General features: G+C 32.5%; 2 protein-coding genes and 1 pseudogene across 2 annotated transcripts; all 3 read left to right on the top strand.

Annotated features, from left to right (window-relative positions):
• The first annotated feature begins 5,755 nt into the window (after positions 1 to 5,755).
• LOC100780143 (probable transcription factor KAN4) lies at positions 5,756 to 8,836 on the top strand. The gene is made up of 6 exons (XM_006581165.4): positions 5,756 to 6,483; positions 6,799 to 6,875; positions 7,063 to 7,102; positions 7,644 to 7,755; positions 8,139 to 8,238; positions 8,364 to 8,836. Exons 1-6 carry the CDS (start codon positions 5,973 to 5,975, stop codon positions 8,514 to 8,516), a joined length of 993 nt encoding a protein of 330 aa, XP_006581228.1. The 5' UTR covers positions 5,756 to 5,972; the 3' UTR covers positions 8,517 to 8,836.
• Positions 8,837 to 11,173: 2,337 nt separating this feature from the next.
• On the top strand, positions 11,174 to 14,436 carry LOC100779604 (xanthotoxin 5-hydroxylase CYP82C4-like; annotated as a pseudogene).
• A 131-nt stretch (positions 14,437 to 14,567) lies between these two features.
• On the top strand, positions 14,568 to 17,607 carry LOC100779080 (cytochrome P450 CYP82D47). Its single transcript, XM_006581164.4, has 2 exons — positions 14,568 to 15,752; positions 16,751 to 17,607. The coding sequence occupies exons 1-2, from the start codon at positions 14,817 to 14,819 to the stop codon at positions 17,408 to 17,410; spliced, it is 1,596 nt and encodes a 531-aa protein (XP_006581227.1). The 5' UTR covers positions 14,568 to 14,816; the 3' UTR covers positions 17,411 to 17,607.
• The last annotated feature ends 2,375 nt before the right edge of the window (positions 17,608 to 19,982 follow it).

Here is a 19,982-nt window from a genome sequence, read left to right as displayed (position 1 = left end):
CTCACTTCTCCTCAATCCACTCCTGTTAGTAAGTATATTGCTGCTTTTGATTGTTTTAACTTTTAATTTTCATATTAATTATTTTTTCTTTTTATTAATAACTTTTACTTCCTAAGAGAAAGGATGTTCTCTCCCAAGTTGGAGAAATGCTCGGTCTAAGAACATCTTTTTGGACGAAATACAAATGTTTTAAATATAGGATCCATAATCGAAGAGGTGAAAGCATTTCTTAATGATTTATTAGTTTATTACTAATTAAATTTATATTTCAATATTGTGTAATATTTTAATTAATTGAATAATATAAAATTATAAGAATTAGAATATAAAAATATGTAAATTAATATAAGTAATTAAATTATGTTATGTGATAAAAAAAGAAAATAATAATTAACAAAGTAATTTATGTGTGTAACCCTTACATATGTATTTTTTTATTTTAAAAATAATTTAAATAAAATAAAAAATAAAAAACCCTTTTGCATTGTCATGCTTACAATTAAATTTCTACATGAGGAAATTTAGCTTGTAGCATTTTATTTTTCATATGCTGCTTGAAATAACATTTGATTTTAAAAATACATATTTTTATACCATTAATTATTAACCAATTATTTCAACAAATAATTTTATAAAAAAATAACTTAATTAGTTGGCTTAACAAATTTCAAGTAATTTTTTTTAGTTTTCAGTCATTTTCTTAAAATATTTATGCAAGATATAACTTAATATTAGTCAATAAAAAAATAGAGTGTTTAACCAGTCATTTAAGTTAAATCACAATTTATCAAACCATCTTATAATTTTATTTGATGAAGATAGAGACAATCAGTAAGTGCCTTTATTTCATGATCTTATAACCTTTTTTAAAACATGACTCAAACTAGTATTTAAGTATATAACTTATTATTATAATTCAACCCAAAGATTTTACATAATAATATAAGATTTCATTATATTTATATGAGAATGATGTATTTATTAATAGGAGAATCGTCGTTTAATTCCTATTATGTGTAAATTAGACAACTGATATAAATAATGATTAAGATTAATTTTTTATCTATCATGTTGTGACTTATGAAAAAATTGTGATATCTGACTTATAAAAAAGTATAATTTGTTATTATTTTATCCTCAATATTATTTAATTTTTAATTTATAGATGCACACATGTCTTTTTGTTTTTTATATATAAAATTTTACACTATTTATATTATTTATGTTATTTTTAATGAAGTATTTCATATTTAAATAAAAATAAAAAGAATTTAAAATTAATTAAAAACCTAAAAATACAATTACTTAAAAATACATTTTTTCTCTATAAAACACAATAAAATTTATATGAAAATATAGATTCCTTTGTATATAATAATAGATTTTATTGAATATTTTTACCAAAGATGCTAAAGTGCCATAAATGAAATAGGAAAGTTACACGCTTCCAACTAATTTTTTCAAGGTACAATAAATTTATATTAAACATTTATTTATCTTTTTTAGTCATCTATCCTTTTCTTTGAGTGAACTCATGATATATACTTTTAACTTAAAGTTAAGGATTAATGTTTTAAAATATTAAAATTTGTTTAAATAATTCACTTTTTTTAAGAAATGTTTTTTATATATACAAATATAAAAATCAGATCTTTAATTTATTATCAAGGCTGGTAAAAAATTATTATAAAAAATATCTCAATTGATTAAACGACATACATGAGTTGTTTTTTTTTTTTTTACATAAAAAGTACATGTATTATTCATCCAAAGAATCAAATACATCTTCGATAAAAGAAATCCACATGATGAGAAACATCTTCAAACCACTCCATACTGTGAAAAGTAAAAGAAGCCATCTAATGTGCAGCTTGGTTTCCTTCTCTCTGTGAAAGTTAATCCTAGAAGAAATTTGCATCTTCAACTATACCAGCAAAGTAACTTGTATTTGAGGCTATATTGGAAAACCAGAAATCAAATAAGCGCTTGCATCAAGTTTAAAAAATTGCTCCAAATAAGCACATATCTGCTGCCACTTGCAATGCCCACCGAAATTCAAGAGCTTCAGTTACTTCAGGTTAAAAAACTGAATTTGACATCCTTGTGGCTCCCGCTTACTTCACCAACATCAGTTTTGATGCCTCAATTGTTCAAGGTGTAAGATCCAGTTGGAATTGTTATAAACTACGAGATACCATGAGTTTGTTTGATTCATAATTTCCAATAGATAAATAAAAAAAAAAATCTATTTACTTGTGACCACAGATTGTAAATATGTGTCCTTTTCTATCCTTCTTTCCGTTTCTGACAAACACATAATGCCTGCCATAAATGATAGAAAAGCCTGTCGTCTTGTACTGAATTTATCTCGACCAATAATCATATAATGTACATCTAAAATCATCTTAAATATCTGGCCTTTTCCATTCTTCTCTCCGTTTCTCACAAACTCGAAATTACCCTTAATTTCATACTACTAGGATCATGGAATATTCAATATTCAATAGGCAAATTAGTTACACCCATTCCGGTTGCCAAAACGTAGCTAACATCACACATATATGATATGACCATTTAATTCTTGGTCTTCGCCTATCTCTTTGCTTCATTGTTAGCTGATCTTCAAGATTAGCCTGATTCATAACCTCTATGGATTTATGAAAATTTGATTTCAAAATTCTGATTTCCACATCGATTATGCACGTTTTCGTTATTGGGACACTAGAACCAAATGCGCATTAAGATTTTTACTATTAAATCAGAACATAAAATCATGCATGTTAAATATATAGTAGAGATCCTGTCCACCTTTCACAATAAATTGCCATCTCCATTTCTATGGTTTTGCTGTACGTCATTGTGGATGCATGGGGGTGGGGGGAGTTGGTTTTTATTTGGTGAAAGGGACTTTACGATTTTATTTTGTTGTCATCACATTCGCTGCCGGGTTTGATTGCTCAGTAACTTGTCAATGCAAGAAGGAATGTTGGAGAATATGACAATTGACAAATGCAATAAGAAAGGGAGGGAGAGATGTTAGAAACGTTCAAATCATTAGACTAAAATACGAGTATGATAATCCGCCCGTTGATTAAAATCAATATAAGAACTTTGGTTTCTTCACTTTCTTTCTTAAACCAAATATATTGCGGTAGTGTATATAGGAATTATGGTAAATTATTAGTCGTTCGATTGATGTCCTTCTCTCACACGTAATGTGACTGTGCTAATTAATTGTCAATGTAATTTGGACTATTTGTCTCCTTTTTTATTTATTGGGAGTAGCATGACCCGAGTAATCGAGGAGGAGATTAAGAATCATTTTGGTAGATGTAACTAAAACCAATTTTCAGTGGCAGCTGCCATATGCCCAACAAAACTGATTACAGGCACATGACCTTCTGCACGAGAGTGGACCCTTGACACAAGTAGCTACGTGCAGTGCTCCTGCAGCCACTACATATTTGCAGCTGATCAATTAGCTAGCTTGTTGAACCACTTATTTATCTCTCTGCTTCCCACGACACAAATTAAACCTCTTCCACTTTTTCTGCGCAAGAGTTCCATCTCCTTTTTCTATTTTTTTTCTTATTTATTTAGTGCACGTTGATTTCAATTTTCTTAACAAATATATATATATATATATATATATTTTTGAAATCAAGCTCTCTTAAGAAAGCTGTCATTTTTTTTTACTTGGAAAATTAATATCAAACACACATAGGATAATTCTATTCCCACGCTTAAAAGCAGTATTCCATAATCAGTTGTCGGTACCAGTAGACCAGGAGTACGTACTAGTATTTATTATCATAGTTTCAAAATCTACGGTCCTTGTTGGACCATGAATAATAAATTGACGAGTGAATTTAGGTCTACGTATGCTCTGATTTCATTCTCCCTGCTCTGCGACCAGCGTCTATCCATGTTGCATTTTGGGGTTAGAATATCGCTGTTAGCCTGTTAGGTTTGACTGATATGTGAAAGAAAAAGAAGCTACATATATTGAGGAGTTAATTAGCTTAGCTAAAGGTTATCAGTGATGTCTTTTGAAAATGAAGGGAGCTTTTGACCTTCGTGTTCACTCATCAGCGCATTATTATCGCATGATCACTACTTTTGAATGACAATGTGCCATTTGCGTAACAGACTTGCTTGCCTAAAAGCTGCCATGCTTGACAAAGTTGGTACCTAGCTACTACCTGGACACAATATACAAAGTTAATTTACTTTCATCATGTCGTTATGATTAATGAAGTATACAATAATTTATATATCAAGTAATATTGTGGAGCACATAAGCCTAAACGGCGTTGATTTCGGTGATTTCATCCTTTTGGTCAAATTTTAAGGGGAAAAAGCTAGCTGGAACTCAAAATTTGAAGCTTTCTTCACATGGTTGTACATTTTTTTTTTGAATTAGTGATCCTTATTTCCTCAATAGTTACCGCAATCTTGTATAACTAGATTTACGCCGTCATCCTACTGGTCCTAACTAACTTAGCTAGCTACAACAATGAAGGCATGTACATTTTTTGTATGCAAAATAATTAAGCTTCTTAATTACAAAATATTTATAACTTGTAGAATATATATAATTAGAAGAATCTTAGCGACATTTTCTCTACAATTCTTTCATATACTTTTACATGATTTTGAAAATTACAAATTTTGATAGGTTTTATTAAAGAAATATTAATTGAGAAATAAAATCTACTAAAATTAATGATTTTTAATAAATTATAACAAATTATAGATAAAAAAAATATTCTAAAAAAAGTGTCTACCAACATTATAGGGTGACTCCAATTTTCATTTCAATATTCTTAAAATAGTACTCATCATTTTGTTTTTCTCCAATTCCAACCATTCCTGACATAACCTCCATTATATCGCCCCAACCTAATTAAGTAAAAAGAAAAGAAAAAACATTTTACCTGCATTCCGCGTACCTGCTTCCCTCTTTTCTCTTTGCATATTCCTTTGAAGATTAATCCATTAATAACAACTCCCTTTTGGCTAAAACCAGTACTGTCCCAAAAGAAAAAACTCCAATCCATTCTCTTTCCCCAGTGACAACTAGTCTCTGCAATATTAATATAATTTCGTCACCGCAATTAAAGCTTTCCGTGTCTTCCTTCATCCCTAGCTAGTGAGATGCTACTTAAATTAAAGGTTTTTACCACCTCACGAAAGTAACATAAATCATAAGCCTTTCTTGATATATTTTTTATGGATAAATTTTAATTATTAATTTTTTTATTAACGGAAAAATCAAATTTACTATACATTTTTTTCTTTCTTTTTACTACTAAGTCAAGATTTTAATTTCTATAATTCAATCATACATAAACACATCTATTCATGTATAAAAGATAAAACCTGTAGTTTTTTTTAAAGAGACTACTAATAAACTACAAAAGACAATTCAATTTGAATCCAATAGAATTCCTATATTTAATACAATTGCATCTTGAAACTAGATGGTATAGTGTTACTCTAGTTTTCTTTTTAATAAGCTCTTTCAATCATTCATTTCATTTTCTACTTCATATATATCTCAGCTCCTCCTATTTTCTACTTCTATAATTCAATCATACATAAACACATCTATTCATGTATAAAAGATAAAACCTGTAGTTTTTCTAAAGAGACTACTAATAAACTACAAAAGACAATTCAATTTGAATCCAATAGAATTCCTATATTTAATACAATTGCATCTTGAAACTAGATGGTATAGTGTTACTCTAGTTTTCTTTTTAATAAGCTCTTTCAATCATTCATTTCATTTTCTACTTCATATATATCTCAGCTCCTCCTATTTTCCATGTCTTACTATATTTGCTTCACTATGTCATATACACATCCTTGATTAAACTCTATCATTCTTTTCCTTTCGATCTTATGTATATTGTACCACCGCACTGGTCACTTCTGTAACTGATCCAGATCTCTAGCTACAAATCCCCATGTACACTACTTGGCATACAGGAATGGCAACCTTTGCACCCTTGCCAGAGCCAGACCTATCCTTAAACATAAGCCCACCCTTCATTTCAGATTCTGATGCCAAACAAGTGGGAATAAGCTGCAACGGATTAACATTAACTACCAAAATGCTTTACAACGATATGTGCTCAACCTCGGATTCTGGTAGCAGTGAAAGCGATTTAAGCCACGAAAATGGTTTTTTCCTCATGGACACTGCCTACAACCTTGGCCATCATGAACCGACTTTGAGCTTAGGCATCGAAACAGAAAATTTGAATCCTTATCCTGTCCAACAAGGAGCACTCTCGAGAAACAACTTCAGTCATCACCTCCACAACTACCAACCTCACACCAATACCCTTGATTTCAAGAGAAATGCTAGAGTCATTCATGGTGTGAAAAGAAACATCAGAGCTCCTAGAATGCGATGGACTACGACCCTCCATGCTCATTTTGTTCATGCGGTTCAGCTTCTTGGTGGTCATGAAAGTAAATCGATCAATTCAAGATTCTAAACTTACTTGCATGCTATGATTAGCAAGGTTTTAAATTGTTTTCATGGTTACTGTCGCGATTTCTTCCTGAACCTTTATATATATTATAGGAAATTGTAGACAAATGGTCGATGCAGTTGTGGTTGCAAGTGTAGACTTCAAAAACCATGGTGTCATGGCTGAAATCGCGGTTGCAGACCAATTTTTAAAACCTTGATGATTAGTTTCTCCATTGCTCCATTATGAAAGTTTGATATCGTTAATTCATTTGGGATGTTTATCTAATTTTGAGTTATTTTGCCGGTCGCAGGGGCAACTCCGAAGTCAGTGTTAGAGTTAATGAATGTTAAGGATCTAACTCTATCTCACGTGAAGAGTCACTTGCAGGTGTGGGGTTATACTGTTCCTATCTCTCTGCATTCTCCCTAGACTAAATATGCAATAAAGTTCCTTAGTCATTTCCTCCACTAGTGGGGGAAGCTAGAACAAAGACTAAGGACAAAGGGGTATCTAGATGGTAATCTTAGCGTTGTGGACTTTTCTTCTCATTTTATTTCATTGGGTGTTCATGCAGATGTATAGAACAGTGAAGAGCTCTGACAAAGGCAGCGCAGGTAGTTGGATGTTTCCTCTCAAGGACTCCATTTTCGTGTCTTCTATTATTGTTATTCTCTTTGTTTGAAATCCTTGGTGATTCGTGTGTGACAGAAGTTCTATGATTTGCTCTAGTACCGTTTTGCATTAAATATAAGAGAAATTATATTCTTATAACTTTTTTTCTAACCATTTTTGTTTTATAAAAGAGTTGCTATGATACCCTTAAAAGTCTAAGGGTTTTGGACCAATAAATAAATGAGTTTGAACAACTAAAAGAAAGAAAGAAGAGTTTCCTTAATAATAGTGTTACAATTTCTCTTTTTTTATTATTAAGAGAAAATAGAGAAAATGAATTATATGTGATAAAACGAGATAAATGATAAAGAGATAAACATATATAATAAAAGGAAAGAAAATATATATTCAAAAAGAGAGTTCTATAAGAATAGTATATGTAAAATTGGTTGGGATACGACTAACTTTTAAGTCTACATGTGAATTATTAAGCTGGTGTCTGATAAAGCAAGAGCAATGGCTCTATCGGTTGTGAAATTGTAGGTTATGGGCAGACAGGTATAGGATTGAGCCAAAAGCCAGGGATTGTCGATCTGCATGGAGTCTTAGCTTGCGAGAGACCCGATTTACCACAGCCACTGCTAAAATTCCAAAGGTATTGATTGCATTCCACACCTCCTCTCTCCTATAATTTAAGTTTCTTTCTTTGTAGATATTAATAATTCTTTGTTCTTTTATCAGCTAAATTAAAGTGAACATAATTTCTTTTTGCTGAGAATGCAAACATAAACAGTACTAGGATATTATAGTGGCTTTCACCTAATCGTTATTCTGATCTTAAGTTTTCACCGCAAATCTGATTACGTTCAATTTTAGCTTAGAAAAACTGAGATTATGATTGGTATTTATTTCGAATTTTGGACTCTCAGTATTTTGCTTTGCCTCTATAGTGTGCTAAAATAAGCTTAACTATTTCTTTAGTTCTTTATAACAAATTTACGTACGTTCTAATTTTCTTCACTTACTTTTTACACTCAGGGCGTCATGGCAATCATCAAAAGAGACAAATTCAATAAATTATACACAGAACCCCATAATCAATTCGATGTATTCTCATCTCAAAGGAAACCAAACCATGGTAAGTTGTAACCCATAGACTCAAACACGGCTTACAATTACACTGGTCTCGGTGCAGTTTGCATGTACTATATGTCTTCGAAATAGCTAGTTAATTATATTGGTGTAATAATAATATTTAAACAGGTGGGTGGACAGCATTATGGAGGCCTGTCAAATTGCATGAAGGAGAAATTGGATTCTTGCTCTTTGTCACGTTCCGATATGACGCTTGACCTAGAATTTACCCTTGGAAGGCCCACTAGTTGCAAACAGACCACGCGGAATCAAGAGAATTAACTATTCTCAAGTGTTGTCGAATATATTGTAACCCTTTTCCTTTGTCAATTAAGCACTCCTCCAACATTATATGGAGGAAGAGTTCGTATGAATGATTTTTTATCCATGATATATATGTTTTTATGAGCTTTTGTCTAGCTAGAAAAAAGGATGAGGGAAGAGGATAAATCTTTACTAGGAATCACTGGCTTCTGTCCATAGAATTCAGAATATGTCTTTGATGTCATTTTCAGTGCAAAGTATAAGCGTAGAAGAAATATAAATAGCTCTTTTAGACAATGGACCATATGTTGTAATTGTTCGGAAGAGGACCCATGTTGAACAGGTGGGTCAAGATTTATGCTTGATTGTCATGATATCATTCTAAGAGCATATTTCATATTTGTAATTGTATCTAAGAGAAGAGATTTGTGCTTCGTTTTTAAAAGCCATAATTTTTTTTTTATCAAAATGTTCAGCATTTATAATTCCATTTTTCTTCGGAATTTAATAGCTTTGAATTTTTTATTATTTTTGTTTACAATTTTTATAATTAATTATAAAAGTATCTCTTAAATTTATTTCCAAATATTTATTTAAGAAATCACTAAAAAATAATAATTTATTTTCAATATTTTTAAAATAAAATAATATGATATTTAATAATTTTTCATAACAGAAATATTTTTTAAAATCCTAAAATAATTTATTTTCTTTTTCCTCTGAATCTGTTCAAACTTTTAAAAATAAAGATCTTTAAGATTATGTAAAAAGGTGATTTATGTTTAAGAAAATTTACGTAAAATAATTAAAAGTTATTTTTCGTTTAATTATAATTGCCAAAGATAATATTTATGTTGCAAAATATTTATAATTTCGTTTTATTCAAAAGTAAAAAAAAAAAAAGAGTCCATTAACCTTTGTTCTTGCGAAAGTAAAAAATTAAGAAAAAAAGGCAAATAATTAAAGCCCAGCCGTTCAGGGCACTAATATGCTAGAAATGATGCTTGCACAATTTATTATTATGAACTCCTTGCAGGCTTTATAGGGCCGAGTACTCTAAATCATTTAATTAATTAATGCAACCACAAGTGCGTTATTTATTTATTTATACTGAAATTCACTTCTTTTTTTTAGAAATACTGAAATATACTTATATCATTCCATTCATAACCAATCATTCAATAAAAAAATAACATGATAACAAATATAGAGATTAATAAAATATAATCACTCTGGCAAGCTCATGACTTTGTCTCATTACAAAATCAATACAAAAGGTTGGATTTTGGGCTAACAAGCTTCTACAATCATCTATTAAAGCTCCCAACTCAGAAGTTATTGAGTAGCATAGTCTTAGGTAAAGATTGCGAGGGTAAAGTTTTGAATATGTATTCATTAGTTCAACTCATCACTTTGGCAATTTTTTAAAAGATTTAATTGTATTTTTACTAATTTGGACCCGGTCCAATTTTAATCTCCTTCCAACTTTTTTGAGTAAATTTAAATTTTGTTTTGTCAAAAAGATGAATATATATATTTGAGTTATAAATAATGTATACAAAGATTTAAGGCTAAATTAGATAAAAGTTGAGAACGTATTAGAAATTTTAATATTTCTGAATTTCAAGACATAAAATAAAGAAGGCAATTTTTTTTTAATCTTAAGAATAAAAATGCTTTAAGACGATCTCTCAACTCATTTAAACATTGACTAACTGAATTGCTGTGATGCTTTCTCTAGGAGTAATGAATCAATTTTTAATCCAAAACAAACATTTTTTTGTATGTTAGATTAAATGGTTGACTAATTGATGATTTGGCATTGTGAACACTAACTGAACTATTATTATCTAACCTCGTTCTGATCACAACATCATCGATTCTTGTCGTTTACTCAGTGTATCTATTCTAGTGTTGAATTTTTTGAGCGAGTCAGCAATTAAACATGAAACAACCAAGCTTTATGACCATCAAACTCGATCGATGATGAGTCTCCTTTAGTTTTTAGTAAAGGTTCTTCCCTCTTAACAGAATGGGAGGGTAAATAAATTAGACTACCAATGATTTTTATACCGAAATGGTATTTCATCCCTGTTCAACATTAATTATGTTGTGTTTGGTATGTCATTTTAAGATGGAATGAAGAGATTAGATGGATAAAATCTATTTCTTGTTTTGTTTTGGGTGACGTAATTTTAGTGATACCAAATAAAACCTCAAAGTGGAGAAACAGATGGTAAGTCATGTTGCATCAATATCATGTTAATTTTGCTAATAACCTAAATTTCGTTTTCGCATCGAAGCAGGTCCAGAAAACTTCTCAAAATAAGTAGATTTCCACTTATTTTTAAAAATTTATCCAAACATCTAAAAAATTACAATAAAAATTATAATAAGTAATTTTTTAATTAAAATAAATGTTTTTATTTTAAAATAAGTTTACCCAAATCCACCATTATCATTAATTTCCCTCTATACAACACCATTAAAACCATCACTTCAATCACCAATAAATATAAATATAAGGGGAAGAAATAAAATAATTACAAATGAGGTAGTGGCAGATGTTAGCGTAAAAACTATATAAAATTATTAGATATGAGGAAGTGGCATGAACAAATGTTCTTCACAACTTCAGTAGTTGGTTGTTGAGAAAATGCTGTCTGACTTCCCAAGTTCGCTAACACCTTTCCTAGTGTTTTAGCTTATACTAGTTTGAAATACTGAGATATCTAACAAACAGAATTAGTTAATAAAGACACGGCATGCTTGATGCTATTAAATTCAGTACGATTTTTGCATTATAAATTGATTGAGCGCTATCTCCGTTCTGTGCAACTTGCTCTGAACCATGGATTACTCCCTGCAATTAACCATCATAGCCATTTTGGTGTCCTTGTTAGTATTTGTCTGGCACAGTACTATTCAGGGAAAGAAGAGAAATAAAGGAGATACTGATAGCAACAAGAAGAGTAAAGAGGCTCCTGTCCCAGCTGGTGCATGGCCACTAATTGGTCACCTACACCTTCTGGGCGGCGATGATCAACTTCTCTACCGAACACTAGGAACAATGGCTGACTAATATTGACAGCATTCAACATCGTCGTGAGTACATGGAATTTGGCAAAAGAATGTTTCACGACCAATGACAAGCCACTCTCGCTTCACGCCCCACAACGGTTGCCGCAAAGCACATGGGCTACAACTACGCAGAACTCTTGAACTTCTCTCCAATCGAAGACTCGAAATGCTGAAGCATGTGAGAGTGTCCGAACTCAACATGGGGATGAGGGACCTTTACAACTCTCGGGTCCAAAGCTGTGCTTGTGGAACTGAACCGGTGGTTGGAGGATTTGACTCTCAACATGGTGGTTTGAATGGTGGCGGGGAAACGCTACTTCGGGGCCCGGGCTAGCTGTGATGATGATGAAGCGAGGAGGTGCCAGAAGGCTATTAATCAGTTCTTTCATCTTATTGGGATTTTTGTGGTTTCGGACGCGGTTCGTTTTTGCGTTGGTTTGATGTGCAGGGGCATGAGAGGGCAATGAAGAAGACTGCCAAGGACTTGGATTACATACTTGAAGGGTGGCTGAAGGAGTACCGTGACCAAGGAGTGGATGGTGGAGTTAAGGCAGAGGCCGTAGACCTGGCAACCGGGTGGAACAGGGGCGGGACGCATATTACCTCTCAAGTTTCCATCTTGACTTCCGAACATATTTCATATCCATCTCCCAAAGATAAGTTAAAATTTATTATCTTAACTATTTATATATTAATAAATTCATTATAATATATTTATCAACAAAAATAATCAAATAAAAAATATTAAATTATGTAAAAATTCAAAAATAAAGACTAATACACTTGTCTTTCGTCATTCAATTATTTTTTAAGATAAAAAAATGCACAAAATATTAAACAACATAACTCAAAGTCATAGATATTAAACCCAATGTTCATCAGTTCAAATTACATCAAATTAGAAATAACTAGAAAATAAAAATAATATTCATCATCAAAATAACCACCAACTTCACTAAAGATGTCATCAATATTTCTTACTCAACATGATATTTATAAAATCAAATATCATATTTTAGATCTTGTTTTAAATCTTAAAATTAAACATCACATTAGTAAATAAGTACCGTCGTTACTTTACAATGGTAAGAAAATAAAATAAGAAAACACGAAAGGAATAGAACCAGCTTAACACGAAAGAAACAAGAAGAGTTGGATCTGAATGTTGGCATGGAACGGCAAGTTGAGGAGTTAGATATTAGAAATCTTGCATATGTTCTAGCAATTATCAAGGAAACCTTGCGGCTATACCCAGAGCTGGTCCCCTCCTAGGACCAAGGGAGGCCCAAGAAGATTGCAATGTTGCCGGCTATCATGTCCCTGCTGGGACCCGCTTGGTGGTTAACCTGTGGAAGCTTCATAGGGATCCAAGGGTGTGGGAAGAACCTTCTGCTTTTAGACCTGAGAGATTTCTCACAAGTGATGCTGTTGATGTGAGAGGCCAAAACTTTGAACTCATTCCCTTTGGCTCTGGTAGAAGGTCATGCCCTGGCATGTCCTTTGCACTCCAAGTTCTTCACTTGACACTGGCTCGTCTGCTTCATGCTTTTGAATTTGCTACCCCATCAGATCAACCAGTTGATATGACTGAGAGCCCTGGTTTAACAATGCCTAAGGCAACTCTTTTGGAGGTTCTTCTTACTTCACGCCTTCCAGCCAAATTATATGCCTACTAAATTAAACTTATAAATAGTTGCATGTTCTAATTAAACTTTTAGATTATTAAATATTGAAAATGGAATTGATGAAATTCCAGTTGTTTGATGTTAGGCCACGAGGCCGTTACAATGAAAAGTCAATGTTATATGACATGGCTACATTTGTCCCTATTCTTCATTCTTATGCAGAGAAAAGAAAATGTCTTTAATTTCAATGTACATGAAAAGTTAAAATTGTTAAAAAAATGGACCATACCATATGATTTAATGGATAAAATTTTCTATAAAAAAACATAATTACTTAAGTAACAAATAATCATACAGTAACAAGTCAGTCACCTGTAAAAGTTTCTTTTAGCTTCATGACTCTAATTAACAACTTTATTAATTTATAATCGTTAATTAGCCACTATGATGACTCGTCATTTACTTGCTCTCTGTCTCTGCTACTCCTCGAATCCCATAATCTCTCAGTTTCCTCAAGCTTAAAATGGTAGTTCAAAGGTGTAACAACGTTGATATTACTAGGAAAAATTGAATTCCCTGATGAATATTTAGCCATTCATATGGTTGAAAATAAAAATGGGACCAATATGAAAGTTGCCAACGAGGAATAATTATTAAAATAGTCTAAAACTACCATATGACCATGGTTCCAACTATATTTTTTATGTGATATAAGTAATTTTTAAAAAATTTATTAAAGAAAATTAATATCATTTTACATATCTCATATAAAGATTAGAGTTTCTCATTATCTAACGATTTCTCGCGTAGGAGAGAGGGGAGGCAGACTCTGCAGAAAAATCTCACCACACAAATTTGGCGAGGAAACAAGATAGAAGCAACCAATTTGCTGGGCTCTCTGCGAAACCACTCACTAAATAGACTTCTGATTATTTCAGTGGTTCCAATTCACTAATTTCACTTTCCTTACAAAGATTCTTTCTTCATTCAGAAAGCATCTCCAGTCCAGTGACCTTATTACCTCATGAAGCTAGTGGTGCATGGCCATTGTTTGGGCACCTGCACGTAACGTTGGCCAACATGGCTGACAAACAATGCTTTACTGTCAACTACAGAGCGTTTACAAGCCGTCCAAAAGGTTTAGCCCAGGAAGTGTTGGGCAATAACTTTTCCATGATTGGGTTCAGCCCCTATTGGTTCTTATTGGCGTCATTTTTTGATTCTGTGAATAAAATGAGATACAAACCAACAAATTATTAGTATGAGCCAAATTTGATTCAAAATTACTTAAACAATTAAACAATATTTTATTGTGAACTCTAAATTTATTGAAATTAATGAACTATATATATATATATATATTTTTAAATATTTCCTAAATTATAAAATGATTTACAAAAATAATTTTCGTATCTTTCATTGTTTTCCTTTGAAGCATGCGTGCACGTTTTTCTATTGTTGGCGCGCTACTAAAAGAAAAACCAACCGTTCAAGTCAGTGAGACAGAGACATCACTCGCACAGGAAACAGATAAGAGAAACGACACAAAGAGAAATTATTTCCAAAATAGCACTAGTTGATCCACAAGTCGTTACAGCGCTCGCAACTTGTCATGGACGCAGCAACGGGTGTTGGAGTTTGTGTCTTCCTATTAATTTCTTACATGGCGTTCTTAATCAAACGGGCTACAGCAGGTTCTGCTCGCAAGCCACCGGCAGCATCCGGTGGCTGGCCTTTGATCGGTCATCTTCACCTCTTGGGTGGCTCCGGTCAGCCTCTTTACGAAACCCTAGGAACGTTAGCAGACATGTATGGCCCAATATTCAGCATCCGAATTGGTGTTCACCCTGCCGTTGTGGTGAGCTCTTGGGAGTTAGCAAAAGAGTGTTTCACCACTCTTGACGTCACTGTCTCCTCTCGTCCCAAATTCACCGCCGCAAAAATCTTGACATACAACTATGCTAGTTTCGCGTTCGCCCCATACGGAGATTTCTGGCGCGATATGCACAAGATTACGGTTTCAGAGCTACTCTCCACTCGCCAGGCTGAAATGCTTCGAGGTATTAGAGATTCCGAGGTAAAGAGCTCGTTGAGAGAACTACAGAGAGCGTGGGCGGAGAAAAGAGGCGTGTCCTCTGGTGATTTGTTGGTGGAGATGAAGCAGTGGTTTGGAGAAATGAATCTGAACGTGATTCTGAGGATGGTTGCTGGAAAGCGATACTGTGTGGGGAGTGTAGATCAGGAACAGGCAAGGCGAGTTCGGGGGGTGCTGAGAGACTTCTTTCATTTGATGGGGTCGCTTGTGATTGGGGACGCGATTCCCTTTCTTGGGTGGCTTGATTTGGGAGGTGAAGTGAAGGAGATGAAAAAGACGGCTGTAGAAATAGATAACATCGTTTCTGAATGGTTAGAAGAACATAAGCAGCTGAGAAGAGATTCAAGTGAGGCCAAAACAGAGCAAGACTTCATGGGTGCGTTGCTGTCTGCACTTGACGGTGTCGACCTTGCTGGTTATGATGCTGACACTGTCATAAAAGCCACATGCTCAGTAAGCTGCCTTCAAACTTTTCATTATATATTAAGTAGATAAAATAAAATAAAATTATCATTGAGGGTTGAATCCAGAGCTAGTTTCTACTCAGAATGTTTGCTAATTAAGATTTGAATTTATGCTAAAAGAGTTATCTATTTAGGATAAATTATTAGGTGTTTCAACATCATAACATTAATTATAATCCCAACCAATAATCAGTATCACCTAAAACCTCAATGTCCAAGATATTTTATTAAATTAAAATATAATTAATAAATATTTAACAAGAATTAATTATATTATTCCTTAATATAAGAGATTGATGTAAATATTAAGTTATTTAGGTGTCATATATGATTATTGATCGAAATTATAAATAATATGATGATCTCATGTTACTTAATAATTTCTCATATTTTAATTTCTCATTGGATTGTGTTAAGTATGATGGTCTCTAGAAAATAATTTATCTAGGGAAAAAAAATTTCCTCGATCACAAGTTAAAATCAAAACTTTTATTTTAAAATTTAAAATTTAAAATTAATTTTAAACTTAAGTTTAATTTCTTGATGTATAATAAGATACACAAACATTTATTTTAAATTATGTTAGCAGATGCTTCAATATAATTTTAAACGCTTCACAAAAAAAAAAGTTGAATGATTTAACTGAATCTAGCTTATAAATACCTCCAAACTCAATTTTAGTGGTTCCATTTAGTTATATCTTTTTACTGTGTTTAATATGAATTATATCGAACCTATTAATTAATTTTATTATTTTTTGATAATTCTAAATGTCCATTCTATTTTGAGTGGCAAAAAGAGAGATAAGAAGAGAAAAAAAAGAAAGAAAATAAATGTAATAAGTGACGCGATATATAAAAAAGAAAGATAAGTTGTTTAGCTATGGTTAAGATCGCTAGAGGATAGTCATTATCACCCAAGAGGATGAAATACATGGGTGTTCTGTTTAAAATTTTAAATTGTTAATGACATTGCTACATCTTGCAGACGCTAATTGCTGCGGCAACGGATACTACAACTGTTACCATGATTTGGACACTATCGTTATTGTTGAATAATCGTCACGCCTTAAACAAAGTTCAAGATGAATTGGATGAGCATGTGGGCAAGGGAAGACTAGTGAATGAATCTGATATTAACAAATTAATATACCTTCAAGCCGTAGTTAAAGAAACGATGAGGTTGTATGCAGCTGCACCACTTCCAGGTCCACGTGAATTCACAAGTGAGTGTACCTTAGGTGGCTACCGTATCCAAGCAGGTACCAGATTTATTTTGAACATTTGGAAGATGCAGAGAGACCCACGTGTATGGTCAGACCCATTAGAATTTCAACCAGAAAGGTTCCTCACGAACCACAAGGGTGTGGATGTAAAAGGTCAACATTTTGAGCTACTTCCCTTTGGTGGTGGAAGAAGGTCTTGTCCTGGCATGTCATTTGCCCTTCAAATGACATACTTGGCATTAGCAACTTTTTTGCAGGCATTTGAAGTCACAACCTTGAACAATGAAAATGTTGACATGAGTGCCACATTTGGACTCACACTTATTAAAACCACACCACTAGAGGTTTTAGCCAAACCTCGTTTACCATATCAACTTTTCTTCACTGATGAAACTAAGGAAAATCCAACACATTCACCATGAATTAGATTATTGCCTTTCCCCCACTAGCACCGTGAATTGGTGAACACCAAAAGCTAGTTTATGGTGTGAAAGTTATCCCAACTGATATGCATTATTTTTGGTCATATTTATATTGGTAAGGGAAATAGTTTGTAAGATTGAACATACCAGGAAGTGATCTAATAACAGTTCAATAATGATTGATATAATAGTACTAACTCAAAATCCTTCAATCATTATCACCACCTGAGCAAGTTGAATTTTCCACTATTTTATGGTGCTTATGGCACAGGAGAAACGAGAAGGCATCGGAAAATGTTGAAAATCCTCCCTTGCTTTCCATCCATTTAGCTCGTGAAAATATTATGCAGTGGCAGAAAGTTTGCGAACCACATTTGAATCCAGCAGCTAATTTTCCCCACCTGATTCTCAATGGACAAACCGAATGGAGGGATTTATCAAATGCAATGTTGGTGCTGCCATATTCAGGGAGTCCTATACCTATTCTGGTGCTTGCTCGAGAAATAATGAGGGTCATTATATCAAATAGAAAATGTGGTGGAATTATGGTTTTTCATCTGTTCAAGAGGCTGAGGCTGCAGCATTACTTTTGCATGCTTTAACGCGGATATATGAATTGGACCTGAATAACGTTATCGTGGAGATTCATTGCAAGTTTGTTGCTGACCCTTTGCTGCATAACAGATCAAATTATACTGAGTTTGGAGTCATTGTGGATAAATGTAGATAGTTTCTTAACTCTTTCCCAAAACTTCATGATCAGTTTTAGTCGGAAACAAACTAATGGAGTCGCCCATGAATTTGTTAGGGGGTCTAGAATTTTTTGTTATTGACCATGTTTATTATAGTTTATTATTATATCATATATATAGTCTATTGTTATAAATAAAATGATATATATAAGTTAATTTCTCCTTTTAAAAAAAATACCAACAATACCTACTAGATCGAATAGTTTTTTTTGTATCTCTTGAATTTGATTTTCAGTTTATCTATTGGGATAAAAACTATTCCACACTTATATTATACTATTTTAACTATATTACTAGTAATTAATGTGGGATCTTCAACATTTTTAGCCCCAAAATTTCTTTTGTAGCTGCTATATGAATTTCTATCAGTCGACCTCTACCTGACTTTTTCCATATTCTCTTCTCCGGCCAACTCTTTCTGATTTGTTGGTTAAGTGGCTAACAGAGGAGCTTGAAAAGGTCTCATGACCAATGTAATTTAGGTTTTTCTATTTTGGTTTTAAATATAAACATATGTATTTCTTTACAAAAAGATATGTTCTTGTTTTTCCGCTTCAAAATTTGAATATAATTTTTTAGCAACATATCTATATAATTTTAAATTATATATTTTAATATATATATATATATATATATATATATATATATATATATATATAGAAAGAGAGAGAGATTGATATTAAATTAATTATACATCTCTCTCTCATAATTTAAAGTACTTGTCTTAACCTGAATTAAAAATTTCCAAGGCAGGTTTTCACTTTGTAGCGCATGAACTGAATTCAAGTTATTTGTGTTTTGTTTTAAAATTATGTATCAATTTTTTATACTTTATGGTAAAGTAATGTTTTTTTAGTATTCATTCATTCAGTCGGCTTAATGTTAATTTCTTAACATACATTTAAATTATGAATTCTGTTTACCAATCTTCGTAAAAATAATAAATTTAAATCTAGACAGGTGAACGAATAGTAAAATTAAGGATCGTCGTAGGAATCTAATCTTGTTTGCAATTTTAGTGAAGACCGCACAATGAAGTTTTAGAAGCCCTAATTCCTAATAAATCTTGTTTTTGGTACACTGGAAAATTAAGACGCATCAAAAGCAAAACTAACAAGATAAAGGAGGGGTGACAGAATAGATGGATCATATCAGATAAATTCTATTCCAGATTATAATGGACGGGATAAAATTAATCCATTTATGGAAGTTGCTGTTTAGTGTGTGGACAGGCTAGCGTTTTTTTTTTTTTCTGCATCATTGGATCTGGTAAGTGAAAGTCTCTTCCCTGATTAAGGCATTATTTGTCTTCTTTGGTGGACTTGGGATTATAAGATAGGGTTGGGTATTATTATGTATTCTGTTGTTTAAATTTGGGGAGCATACAGTTAAATACTGGTGTTAGATGCCTTATGTGGAGAGCTGGTAGGGTTCTGTGTGAAGGGGTTTATTTATTGTTTTTATGTTTGAACTCTGCTTTTATGTTTTAGCACCCAGAGTGCTGTGTTAGTCTTTCATGGTACCTTTTCATCTACAGAACAATATTTCATTTGTTGGCTGTTAAATAAAAAAATTAATTTATTTTGATCTATTAAAAATTTATTTAAAAAATCTAATCTAATTTGATCCAATGTTGTTCAAAAAAACATTACTAACTGATGTCGACGGAAAAAATGATGGATGATGTTGGTCAACAAAACCATTAAAATTCTCTCCTAATAAAGTGTCAGAGGTATGATACCCACCCGCCATCCATGTAAGGACGATTTGCCACCGAATACTGTCGCCACACCTCTGGCAGCCCCAGTACCTTGAATTTT

The sequence above is a fragment of the Glycine max genome, chromosome 6 (assembly GCF_000004515.6).
Source record: "Glycine max cultivar Williams 82 chromosome 6, Glycine_max_v4.0, whole genome shotgun sequence".
In the NCBI taxonomy this organism is placed as follows: domain Eukaryota; kingdom Viridiplantae; phylum Streptophyta; class Magnoliopsida; order Fabales; family Fabaceae; genus Glycine; species Glycine max.
This window is presented reverse-complemented; position numbering and strand designations above follow the sequence as displayed.